At 39.2% G+C, this 12,839-nt stretch overlaps 1 protein-coding gene across 4 annotated transcripts in view; it reads left to right on the forward strand.

The window, feature by feature from the left end:
• ptprub (protein tyrosine phosphatase receptor type Ub) overlaps positions 1 to 12,839 on the forward strand; it is a 382,270-nt gene that overhangs the window by 343,542 nt on the left and 25,889 nt on the right. For all 4 annotated transcript variants that reach the window (XM_057833549.1, XM_057833551.1, XM_057833550.1 and 1 more), the window contains 2 exons: positions 3,753 to 3,888; positions 4,529 to 4,678. In XM_057833549.1, coding sequence (XP_057689532.1) covers positions 3,753 to 3,888; positions 4,529 to 4,678 — 286 coding nt within the window. The remainder of the gene's footprint in view (positions 1 to 3,752; positions 3,889 to 4,528; positions 4,679 to 12,839) is intronic.

Below are 12,839 nucleotides of genomic sequence, written 5' to 3' on the forward strand. Positions count from 1 at the left end.
AAACTTTAAACAGATGGATTAGTTTTGAAAGGTAGATTAATCCTTAAACAGAATGCAGTTCTTTTCTTGCAAGTTATCACTTTCACTAGCAAGTCAAGCTGCTGTTACAGTATATCATGACATCAAAAAAGCATGGTCAAATTTCAACCTCTGCAAAGTTACAGCTTTCGCAACTTGGTAGCAGTAGTGCTGACACTAGCACTAAGAGCACTTGAAGTTGAGAAAAAAAAAAAAAAAACAAGCGAATGCAGCAGAGTGCCATGTGTAGTCCAACCTATTCAGCATTACAAAACTGCATTCTCCTGGCTAAAAGTGAAATATAGTTGATATATATATTTTTTTTTTCGAAAGACTCATGTTATACTCTGCTGAAGTATGTGACTTAGAGTTTCCATGTCAACGGCCTGGTGCTGTTCACTTTACTAAAAAACATTCTATCACCTAGCTGTAGTTAAAATCATGCATACCTTAGATCTGTTAAAGGTAATTTATTTCTTCTTAGTTGCTATTCGCTACCGACCCCACACCCACCAACACCCACACAGGAAGAAAGGCTATGTGTAACACCCATCACTAGCCGTAATTTCAACAATAATGAAAAAAAAAAAAAAACTACAGTGTTTTCCGCTGTTAGTAGGGACCAGAACCCGCTGCGATAAGTGTAAAACCGTGAAGTAGTGCCTCATTAAATGGTACGCCACCTTTTTCCGGCTGAGGACCATGGTCTCGGATTTGAAGGTGCTCATCTTCATCCCAACCGCTTCACACTCGACTGCTTACCGCTCCAGTGATAGCTGGAGGTCACGGCTTGATGAAGCCAGCAGCACCACATCATCTGCAAAGAACAGAGATGCAATGCTGAGGCCACCAAATCGGACACCCTCAATGCGTCAGCTGTGCCTAGAAATTCTGTCCATAAAAATTTATGTCACAGAATCTGTGACAAAGGACAGCCTTGGTGGATTCCAAACCTCACTTGCAACAAATTCGACTTATTGCCGGCCATGCAGACCAAACACTGACACTGGTCGTACAGTGACCGAACAGCCCTTACCAAGGGGCTCGGTACCCGGTACTTCCGGGGCACCCCCCCACAGAACTCCCCATGGCGGACGGTCGAACGCCTTCCCCAAAACCACAAAACACAGCAAGACTGGTTGAGCGAACGCCCATGCACCCTCGAGGATCCTGCCAAGGGTGTAGAGCTGGTCCACTGTTCCACAGCCGGGACGAAAACCACACTGCTCCTCCTCAATGGGAAAACCCATTGGCAGTGTATCAAATACTTGTTCAAGTTCTCCCACTTGAAAATATTAGAGAGGCCTGTAATTGTCAACTTGGGTAGACCTCAACCATGAGAGACAGAATGTGGGGAAAAAAAACTGAAAATCACATTGTTTGATTTTTAAAGGATTTATTTGCAAATCATGGTGGAAAATAAGTATTCGGTCAATACCAAAAGTTCATCTAAATACTTTGTTATGTATCCTTTGTTGGCAATAACAGAGACCAAATGTTTTCTGTAACTCTTCACAAGCTTTTCACACACTGTTGCTGGTATTTTGGCCCATTCCTCCATGCAGATCTCCTCTAGAGCAGTGATGTTCTGGGGCTGCCGTTGGGCAACACTGACCTTGAACTCCCTCCACAGATTTTCTATGGGGTTGAGATCTGGAGACTGGCTAGGCCACTCCAGGACCTTGAAATGCTTCTTACAAAGCCACTCCTTTGTTGCCCTGGCTGTGTGTTTGGGATCATTTTCATGCTGAAAGACCCTGCCACGTCTCATCTTCAATGCCCTTGCTGATGGAAGGAGATTTTCACTCAAAATCTCCCGATACATGGCCCCATTCATTCTTTCCTTTACACAGAACAATCGTCCTGGTCCCTTTGCAGAAAAACAGCCCCAAAGCATGATGTTTCCACCCCAATGCTTCACAGTGTGAATGGTGTTCTTCGGATGCAATTCAGTATTCTTTCTCCTCCAAACACGAGAACCTGTGTTTCTACCAAAAAGTTCTATTTTGGTTTCATCTGAGCATAACACATTCTCCCAGTCCTCTTCTGGATCATCCAAATGCTCTCTAGCGAACCGCAGATGGGCCTGGACGTGTACTGGCTTCAGCAGGGGGACACATCTGGCAGTGCAGGATTTGAGTCCCTGGCGGCGCATTGTGTTACTGATAGTAGCCTTTGTTACTGTGGTCCCAGCTCTCTGTAGGTCATTCACTAGGTCCCTCCGTGTGGTTGTGGGATTTTTGCTCACCATTCTTGTTATCATTTTTATGCCACGGGGTGCAATCTTTCATGGAGTCCCAGATCGAGGGAGATTATCAGTGGTCTTGTATTTCTTCCATTTTCTAATAATTGCTCCCACAGCTGATTTCTTTACACCAAGCGTTTTACCTATTGCAGATTCAGTCTTCCCAGCCTGGTGCAGGTCTACAATTTTGTCTCTGGTGTCCTTCGACAGCTATTTGGTCTTGGCTATAGTGGAGTTTGGAGTGTGACTGACTGGGATTGTGGACAAGTGTCTTTTATACAGATAATGAGTTATAACAGGTGCCATTAATACAGGTAACGAGTGGAGCCTTGTTAGACCTGGTTAGAAGAAGTTAGACCTCTTTGACAGCCAGAAATCTTGCTTGTCTCTTTAGGTGACCAAATACTTATTTTTCACTCTAATTTGGAAATAAATTCTTTAAAAATCAAACAATGTGATTTTCGGTTGTTGTTTTTTTTCCACATTCTGTCTCTCATGGTTGAGGTTTACCCATGTTGACAATTACAGGCCTCTCTAATCTTTTCAAGTCAAAGAACCTGTACAATTGGTGGTTGACTAAATACTTATTTACCCCACTGTATGCATATATATATATATATATATATATATATATATATATATATATATATATATATATATATATATTATATATATATTATATATGTATTATATATATATTATATATGTATTAATAACTAGTTTTCAAGCACTTCAAATTTAGAAATGATTATAAGTTTTAAACATCTTACTTTTAAGTACAAAGTACAAAAACACATGTGTTTATTAAATGCCAATCAAATCCAGTATGAGTTCCCGCAGTTCAATAAGTTAAACAATGATTGACGCATGCGGAACTTTGACGTTTCGGCTTCCAGGCGTCTCGGGCAAGATCAAACCTTAACATTTGTCAACCATTGTTAACTTTAATAAGCATCTCCAGTGCACTGCCTGACCAAGAAAAGTAGCAGGAGGGAGAGTGAGACTATGTGATCGGATCGGGCCAGCTCATCTGTATTTATAGATTTAATTATTTACTTTAAATGCACAATGGACTGAGAGCGCAAAGTTTGAAGCGCGAATTAGCATGGGATCACTGTACTTTAACAGTTCCTAGCTGGTAGTTTGATGCCTATATTCATTTAAAACTCATCATGTACTATGTCTGTCTCATTCTGAGAATGTAAATTGGCAACATATTCCCCAATATTCAATAACACTTCCAGAAAAGGCAGTCAAGCAGCAAGTATTGGGTAACAATTTTAGTAAGCACTGTGTGGTTCGCATGCTAGCCGAAGAAAGAAAAGACTGATCTTTGAGGCTCCAACAGTGACTTCTTTCTTTCAAATTGGGTGTACCACCAATGGAGTGCAACAGTCGCATGAGTTAATTATTGAAAGGCAAACTCAAAAGACACTTTACGCTTGAAGTTGAGCACGGTTTCTAATGATGTTTTCTCTCTCTGTAACAGTGTGGGGGCGGGCCGCACAGGCTGCTACATTGTACTCGATGTCATGTTGGACATGGCGGAATGTGAAGGTGTAGTGGACATCTATAACTGTGTCAAAACCCTCTGCTCAAGACGAATTAACATGATCCAGACAGAGGTAAGAGCAAAAGGGCTTAAACATCCTTCCATCCATTTCCTAGACCACGTTTCCTCATTATGGTCGTAGGTGAGCTAGAAATATATCCCAGTTGACTTTTGCTGAGAGGCAGGAATTAATGCAAACCGGGCTGGTCGTTAGCCAAGTCAAGCGTCTATTAAACGTATAAGTTACAAAAAATCTTTCCTCTTACTTTAAAGCACGGCTGTAGCAGGGTCTTAAATATGCATTTTGGCTTCTTTTTAGGAAACTGTGGATCTGCTTTTTGTTATCGTATTCCCTCTGGAACAACCATAAAGGTCAACGGTGTCTAAGTGTATGCTGTGTAGGCACGTCCTGTTGTTTATATGTGCAGATAATTTGCATATTAGACATTTATTATGCAAATCAATATCGGCATAGTTGTTTATTACATATGCAACGATTTGCCGACTTCCTTTAATTATGAATCTCTCCATCCGCACGTTTGTTTTCTTGAAGATACAGTATGTGTTTATTCTACTATAGCCTTGTTACACGTGTTTAACGCAGGTCATTTTGTTTTAGTTACTGCTGTTCTAAATACAGTATATTAATTATCTAGTGGCCGAAGTCTGAACTGAATTATTCATTATTCTAAAGTTCTTCTTTCTTCTCACAGGAGCAATATGTATTCATCCATGATGCTATTTTAGAGGCTTGCTTGTGTGGTGAGACGGCCATCCTGGTGAATGAGTTCTCGGTTGCCTATAGAGAATTACTGAGAGTGGATTCCCAGAGTAATTCCTCGCAGCTACGTGAAGAATTTCAGGTCAGGTTTGTTTTTGTAACATGATCCAATTATAGTCCCGTGAGAGACAATAATCGGCCGACAATTCATTCATATTTTGAAATCATTTCCCACATAATAAACAATGGGAATAGAAATCCCATTCTTCCATGTCGGACTGTTCCCATGAAAGGAACGATTTTTGTCTAAATTTTACGTACTTTTTTATTCGACAATTCTTCATTGTCATTCAAGTGATAAAAAAGTCAACTGTGTAATACAATAGGAACGCGAGGACACGAACATGCCCCATAGCTGTTTTTTGTACTTGGCGTTGACAACAATCCTGATGATCCTTTTCTTCTTTGGCCTGGAGGACTAGACATCCATAATTTCTAAAAACAATGATACATTGAAACGTGGATATGTCAATCCACAGCACACACATTCACTTTTCGTGCAAATGTTTCAGCTTAAATTTGTAGATGTAGCAACTACAAGGCAAGGAAACTTTATTTGTATAGCACAATTTAACACAGGGTTAAGGTAAAGACGCTTCAATGCTATTTTTTTTAGCCTTCTTAGATACATGCAGCGATTTCTCTAGATTCTGTTGAACTTATGATAATATTATTTAGCATAGATGGAGAAATCCCAAAACTGTTTTTCAAATTTTCATCTAATTGCTCATGTAATGCTAAGCCTTGCTTGCACTTCCCTTGCTTATGAACAACTGAGCCTTCTTATATTCCTTTTATTTCCATTTATTTATGGCACCTAACTGTTCCATTCCAATTAAGCTGTTTACCTGTGGAATGTTCCACACAAGTGTTTTGTTGGAAAAGACATCAATCACTGTTCTGCAAAAAAAAAAAAATAATAATAATGATAATAAATCAATTCCAGCGTTTGTGCAATTTGAGAAGTGTATTTTTCGCCATAATTTTGGCCAAGAAATTTTGTTCTTGGGTTCTCTTTAAAATATGCAAACAAACACTGAGCGCCGATCTTCTATAAGGCCGTTCAGTCCCAAAAGCGTACCGCATGAATGCTATTTTTAGACCGCAAGACTGCGTGATGTCACCATCGTAAAACGGAAGTGGGTCAACATAGGCGCGCACTCGCATACAATCCAGTTAATACTGCTCGTTTTCTGCCAGTAATCTTTCAATAAAGAACATGCCAAGTAAACACTGCTGCTATGGAACTTGTAGAAACGACTCTAGACATTACGCAAGTCCACATATGAAGGATGTTTTCTCCATATCACAAAGCTAAAAACTCAGAGGAAAAAATGTGAACAATGGATCAACTTGTGCGGACGTCCAAAATACCTGTATACCACCAGCAAGGTGAAGCCATTTACCTTCATATGCAGTAAACATTTTGTTGGGGGCCATGGTCCTACAGATGACAATCCTGCCACAACCTGCCAAGGAGAAGTGAGATATTTTGATATTTAAAATTTTTTTTTTTTAGTGTTGCGTTTTGGCGTGCTGCTTCCGTCTGACAGTGAATGACCTGGAAAAAAAAAAAAAAAAAGAATTCATATATCACAACAGTCATGTAGGCCTATTTTTCTAAAATTCGGATATTTAAATAAATTAGCCATGTTTGGCCTTGTTCTTTTTGAAGTAAGCATGTTCACACCAACAGGTTGGGTCTAGATTTAACAGCTTTACCTTTTATGTTGTAAAGAAACGACCTTAGTAAGGGGGAAGTGTAAATGAATTAATTGAATTAAGATTTGTTATTAATGAAAAAATTTAAAGTGTTCGTTAGCTGTCACTGTAAGCATTTGCGATTGCTACACAAAAATAGCAATATAAATTACCCCCAACAACGGTTAGAGACGTAAGGCAACTACAGGATATAATATACAAGAAAGACAGGGCATATGGTGGTAAAGGATAGCATTTTGAAACAGGAGAATGTCATTGTCAGTGGCGTAAGGCAATGCAACCAAGAAAAAGGCGTCAATTAAAAAAAATACCTCAGGATCAGGTCAGCTCATATTTCAGCCCTCGACACTCAAGCCATCTCTTTAACTGAACATTTGTATGTTCTTCCACATCTTTACCAGTTAATTTGGCACCATGGACATCATTTTCGGACAGATTTGGGAGGTTTAGCTCAGTAAGCATCTCTTTTGTTCACTATTTACATGGATCTAGCACGAAGGACAAACGCGAATTGACCCCCCCTAGCAACAGCTGCTAACGTCATGAATATTAATGAGCAAAGGTGATATGTTACGTGCGGTACGCTATTTATATCGGCACAGGATGTTACACGTCTATACAGTAAATACTTAGGTCTACATAGGTCTACATGTTTTCATTTAAAGTAATGGATAATTCGTTAAGAGTCAAGTACAACCTAAAATCTCGCTCACAACATAGTAGTAGTTTTTAAGTTAGAATACCAAGAAAAGTATTAGCCAGTGACTACAGCTGCCAACCTTCATAAAGACATTTGGAATTGTGCACAGAAAGCAGGAAGTACTTTAATGAGCTTGTTTTGTTATGTTTGCACCACATGTGCTTCCACAAACGTGCGCGAGTGTGTATTGTGCGGGATGCTGATAATGCCACTTCACTGTGTGACTGCATTAAAATCTTTGGTTGGTAACAGCACAGTCGGTGCACATTTTATTAGATTTTGATAAGGAGAGAAGAGAACCAGCTGTGTTCTCACATTCTCCTTTTTCCCCATCCTCAGCCACCATCCTGCTGCAGTGAGTGCACTCATAGACCGCCAACTGCAATGAATCCCGGTTTAGCATTTCAAAGCGGAACTGCGTAAGACCATGCAATTCCTTTTAATTTGATGCGGTTTTATCCTTATGTTCTACATAGGACTTAAAAAGAATGTATGTTCAGGATTAGGAACATGTGCGTCCAGTGTGACACAATAATTACAAACATGCCTTGCATTGATGCTGCCGTCTTATCCAACTGTGACTGTTGTTCAAAGGCAGCTCTGCCACCCAATAAGCTCTTTGGTTTCTGCTTTGTGCCACGTGCGGAGTTCTATTATTAATGTGTAGCCTTTTTCTATTTGCCTTGGTATCATGAGATGCCGAGGAAATCTGTTTCCAGTCCCACTATAAACCACCTCGAAGTTTTGTTCTACCCTACTACGTAATGTCAGGTTTTGCTTTGTTTACCGACTAGGTTTGTGACTGCCTAGGCGAATTCCTTTATAGTTTCAAAATCCATTACTTTTCTGATAAGTGTTCATTCACTGTCAGTGACATTGCTCAGCTTGTATATGGGTCAATGAATGCACTTAAAGTATGAGTGAGTGGATATCACTGCTAAACACAAAATAAAGTAAAATTCGGATATATAATTTGAAAAGTCTACTGCAAAAGGCAGATTGTAAATTAAGGGGAACACCTCACGATAATTAATCTGGAAGTCAACTATCTGATGTTTCTATACACGACCTGAATTTAATGTACACATACAGTGGGGCAAGTAAGTATTTAGTCAACCACTAATTGTGCAAGTTCTCCCACTTGAAAATATTAGAGAGGCCTGTAATTGCCAACATGGGTAAACCTCAACCACGAGAGACAAAATGTGGAAAAAAAAACAGAAAATCACATTGTTTGATTTTTAAAGAATTTATTTGCAAATCATGGTGGAAAATAAGTATTCGGTCAATACCAAAAGTTCATCTTAATACTTTGTTATGTACCCTTTGTTGACAATAACAGAGACCAAATGTTTTCTGTAACTCTTCACAAGCTTTTCACACACTGTTGCTGGTATTTTGGCCCATTCTTCCATGCAGATCTCCTCTAGAGCAGTGATGTTTTGGGGCTGCCGTTGGGCAACACGGACTTTCAACTCCCTCCTCACCCTGTGGCATCAAAATGATAACAAGAATGGTGAGCAAAAATCCCAGAACCACACGGGGGGACCTAGTGAATGACCTACAGAGAGCTGGGACCACAGTAACAAAGGCTACTATCAGTAACACAATGCGCCGCCAGGGACTAAACTCCTGCACTGCCAGACATGTCCCCCAGCTGAAGAAAGTACATGTCCAGGCCCGTCTGCGGTGCGCTACAGAACATTTGGATGATGCAGAAGAGGACTGGAAGAATGTGTTATGGTCAGATGAAACCAAAAAAGAACTTTTTGGTGGAAACACAGGTTCTCGTCTTTGGAGGAAAAAGAATGCTGAATTGCACCATACCCACTGTGAAGCATGGGGGTGGAAACATCATGTTTTGGAGCTGTTTTTCTGCATAAAGACCAGGACGACTTATCTGTGCAAAGGAAAGAATGAATGGGGCCATGTATCGAGAGATTTTGAGTGAAAATCTCCTTCCATCAGCAAGAGCATTGAAGATGAGACGTGGCTGGGTCTTTCAGCATGACAATGATCCCAAACACACAGCCAGGGCAACAAAGGAGTGGCTTCGTAAGAAGCATTTCAAGGTCCTGGAGTGGCCTAGCCAGTCTCCAGATCTCAACCCCATAGAAAATCTGTGGAGGGAGTTCAAGGTCAGTGTTGCCCAACGACAGCCCCAAAACATCACTGCTCTAGAGGAGATCTGCATGGAAGAATGGGCCAAAATACCAGCAACAGTGTGTGAAAAGCTTGTGAATAGTTAAAGAACACGTTTGGCCTCCGTTATTGCCAACAAAGGGTACATAACAAAGTATTGAGATGAACTTTTAAAATTGACCAAATACTTATTTTCCACCATGATTTGCAAATAAATTATTTAAAAATCAAACAATGTGATTTTCTGTTTTTTTTCCACATTCTGACTCTCATGGTTGAGGTTTACCCATGTTGACAATTACAGGCCTCTGTAATATTTTCAAGTGGGAGAATTTGCACAATTAGTGGTTGACTAAATACTTATTTGCCCCACTTTACCTGTCAAGTTGTACGGTTTCAGCGTAATTTGTACAAGTGAGCACTGACTTTTAAATGTGTACGTTGTACGTTCAAAATCTGTACATTTTTCGCGCATTACGTTTTTTTTTTCTCCATTCGGATTTTGTCACCGTTTCGGCGACGAGACAATGTGCGTTACTATGCGTTACGTTGGTTGAATGACGCGAGAAAAGTCAGAGACACGGAGAGAGAAGAGTTGTGACGCTGTAGGAAACGCGATGCTAGGCTTGGTGTCTCCAATATTTCCTGACTGTAGCCGACACCCTACAGTCTATGCCTAGATATCACATGCATATAGAACTACATGCGAAATGACAGACTCGGCTGCGTTGGTAAACAGCCGCGATTTTAAAGCAGTAGACTTCCCAGAAAGGCTCTGTTGTAGTGAATCTTCCTAGCTTACCTAAGTAACTTTTTATCTAAAATACTCCTAAATCGGCAAAATCTTAACTAAATTTATCTTTAAATGATGAAACAGTTTTAAAACTTTCACATGTCGAAAGTAGACAGACGGGAACTAATGCAAAAACGGGAGCAATTTTAACAACTTTAACAGTTGATTCACAACATTAAATGACTTCCAAACATAGCGAAGGTTACTATGTTTTTTTTGTTTTGTTTTGTTTTGTTTTTTTTTGTGGAAAAAATGAGGGAAAAAAAACAAAAAAAAAACATGAAAGGTAACACCAGTTACTTTGCCAAGTAACTAATTCCTCTTATATTCAGGCAACTGAGTTACTAACTCAATACCTTTTTGGGAGAAGTAATTTGTAACTGTAATTGATTACTTTTTAAAAGGAAGATTAACAACACTGGTCATAAAGATGAAGTCTGCAGAATGAAAAGTGACGAAAGCAGAGATTTTCTTCTGCCAATTTGTTGCCTAACACAATTTACCCGCAACTATTGCTGATCACTTCTGAGAATTAGCAAAAGAAATGTTCCCTGACTCAAAGATTGCATCGGTAAGTTAATTTTATCAATTGACCTTTTCAACTTATAATTGGACACACTAACGAACTACCTTCAAGTCAAACTGAATTGCGAGCTGAAGTGCCATGAAGTGCAGCCATCAAAAAACATGATAGAAATTGCCAAAAGTGCTACATACAATTATAACAAAAGTCACTGTTAAATTTTAGTAACCATGATGTAGCTGAAGATATTGATTGTTTTGTGATTGCACCAGGTTATATGTTACAATATTACCAACAAATTAATATTGTTTTCGAAATTGTGTTTTATTTTTGTTTCATATTGCACCCTATATAGAACGTTGTAAGATTAGTCACCAATTTGTAAGGGCATGCATCACTATTGCCAATGGCCTCGGGTTGACAGGTATGTGTACAGGATGTTACACCATTTAGCATCAAACCTGATTGCTTCATTCGCTGAATGATTTAAGATTTCATTGAAAATGAACTAGCTTTTCATTAAATGAAAGTTGTGCTGTCGTGAAAGCAGCCTAATTGTCAAGAAGACAGCCTTGGAAGGACATTTGCTTAAAGTTCTTTCCATACTTTCTTCGAATCCTCCTACTTGCAAGGTATATGGGCCGAGCTCTGCTGCAAATAGTTAAAAACAATGAGTAATTGAGGTTCAAGCATAAAAATGTTAATAATGGGCTATTGTCGTAGTTTAAATCACAAACTTGTTTTGGATCCCAAACAGTTTATCATTTAAATGTGTCTTACAATATTACAACTTTTAACAACAAATGGCTTCAAGGTGTTTTTTTTTCTGGTCCCTTAATCAAAATTAAGCACTTCAAACTACGTAGACTTCGACATACAATCCTTTCGACACCCAACGTAAAATTTGACTTGTTATTTGACTCGACATATGACGACATGCTCAAAATACGATGATTTAAAACAGCGTCGCAATTTCATTGTTTTCCCGCAAGACAGCAGCATGGCGGATTTTCTTGTGACAGTATTCAACATGTGTCCCAAGAGGGTTAGTGTAGGTGGTGAAAAAAGAAAAAAGGTGACATTTGGCATTGAAATTAAGATGGAAAAGATGGAAAAATATGAGCGTAGTGTGCTTTTGTCAGTGAATTGGCTCGGAAATGTCTGCCATCTCGACGGTCCTCCGACCTCTGTTCGCCAGTCTATATAAGTTAAGGTCACAATTATTATTATTATAGTAACATCGGCAAATAAGTCGCCAGCTTTGTTGGGTTTTTAAACATTTATTTCAGAACTTTTGCAACACAAAATAGCAACTGTCCGCCGCAGCCGACGCCAACAACAGAACATGAAAAGAGAAAGTAAAAACTTCCATGAAGGTGAGGCTTTATTGGGCCAAAAAAAAAAATAGTATAGCTTCTAGAGGCGTGCGAAATTTCCGATTCTTAGATTATTCGCGATTCCGCCGTGGAAGATTCGAGAACGATTCACAAACATCCAAATTCCGATTATTGAATTATACCAGGTAAAGCGGAAATAAAACACAGTCAGCGTGGTCTTCAGGACGCAATGAGGAACGGACCGAGTGTAAATATCATGTTCAACTCATGCCGCTAGATAAAAAAAAAAAAAACAATGATACGTGACTGCGGCCATCAGCCGCTACAAACAGCGCCCAGTTGCTCGTTGCTACAAACATACGGCAACATACGGCTATGGTAGATATGACATATATCCACAATTTGATGTGAAATGGCAGACGACAGCCGTGTTAGATCATATACCAAGAACTAGATGCGAAATGACAGACTTTCCCGCACAAGTAAACAGGTGCCATCTCAAAGCAGTAGACTTCTCTTGAAGGCTCTGTTATAGCGAACCTACTTACTTTTTATCTATTTAAAAAAAAAAAAAAAAAAATTGGCAAAATCTTGACTTGAATCTATATTTAAATGATGAAACAGTTTTAAAACTTTCACATTTAAGGTAGACAGACGGGAAATGATGGAATAACGGGAGCAATATAAACAACTTTAACGGTTGATTCACAACATTAAATTAATTGAATGTAGTTTAAAGCTGCCGATACAGAATGGGGACTTGAGTATTTCATTTACCGTTTTTAACGGTTAACTTGATACTGAAATATGAGTTTGTTTTGCCTGAGAGGATTTTTGAACAATTTTGGAACTAGTGTACAAAAAAATTAAGCGTGGGGGGTGCATCAATAATCGATTTATAATCGAATCGGAGCCTCTGAATCGTAATCGAATCGTTAGGTGCCCAAAGATTCCCACCTCCATTAGCTTCCATTGAAAAAAATTTAAAATACCAATTTATCAAAAGTGAAATGTGATTAGGGAGGG

This window comes from Corythoichthys intestinalis, chromosome 4 (genome assembly GCF_030265065.1).
Source record: "Corythoichthys intestinalis isolate RoL2023-P3 chromosome 4, ASM3026506v1, whole genome shotgun sequence".
NCBI lineage: Eukaryota > Metazoa > Chordata > Actinopteri > Syngnathiformes > Syngnathidae > Corythoichthys > Corythoichthys intestinalis.